This window comes from Chaetura pelagica, unplaced genomic scaffold (genome assembly GCF_000747805.2).
Source record: "Chaetura pelagica isolate M959 unplaced genomic scaffold, ChaPel_1.0 scaffold24, whole genome shotgun sequence".
Classification (NCBI taxonomy): domain Eukaryota; kingdom Metazoa; phylum Chordata; class Aves; order Apodiformes; family Apodidae; genus Chaetura; species Chaetura pelagica.
In genome coordinates, this window is record NW_009953077.1 from 2,395,367 (window position 1) to 2,396,053 (window position 687).

The window sequence follows — 687 nt, forward strand, 5'->3', positions numbered from 1 at the left end:
GGCCGGACCCCCGTGCGGTGCCGGTGCTTTGGCGAGGCGGGGCGCGCACGTTTCATGTTCTGCTGTTTCCCTGCACAGGGGCAGATCGAAGTGGAAAGCGAGACCGTCTTCAAGTTGGCAGCCCTGATCCTGCAGGTAAGTCCCTCTCCCTCCTGCCTCTGGCCGGCTCCGGCACCGCTGACTCGGGCTGCTTTTAGCTCATTCTGCCTTTCTGGGTGGGTTTTTCTTTTAGCCTCCCTATAAAGGCAGGAGGAGCGCGCAGGGCTGTTTATAATCTCTGGTTGCGGGGGAAGAGGAGCTAAAGAAGTTGGGAGCTGTTTTTCTCATAGACAAGTGAGAGAAGTGTTTCTTGGGGGAATTGTATATTGCAAGAGGGAAGGAAAGAGGAAAAACTCGTGAGGGGAAGTTAGTTATTTGGGCAGGTTTCCAGCCAATTTATCACTTACTCTAATTTAAGTACGTTCTGGAGAGCCAAGAGGAAAAGGGTACAATGCTGTAGCTAAACTTGCTATATTATGTCTGTGAATCTTTCACAGCATATGCTTTTGAGACCTCTCTTATGTTCAAATATGTCAGTTTTTCCTCTCCTTAATCAAGTTTTGTTGGATTCAGACTTAAACTCTGGTATTTACCATTTTCTGTGAAATAAAATTCTGCCTTTAAAACGTTGGGGTTTCCCCCCCCCCC

At 48.5% G+C, this 687-nt stretch overlaps 1 protein-coding gene across 1 annotated transcript in view; it reads left to right on the forward strand.

Annotated features, from left to right (window-relative positions):
* The window catches only part of FRMD4B (FERM domain containing 4B), an 81,556-nt gene that overhangs the window by 39,037 nt on the left and 41,832 nt on the right, over positions 1-687 (forward strand). Inside the window, exon 6 of the mRNA XM_009996897.1 lies at positions 79-135. Coding sequence (XP_009995199.1) covers positions 79-135 — 57 coding nt within the window. The remainder of the gene's footprint in view (positions 1-78; positions 136-687) is intronic.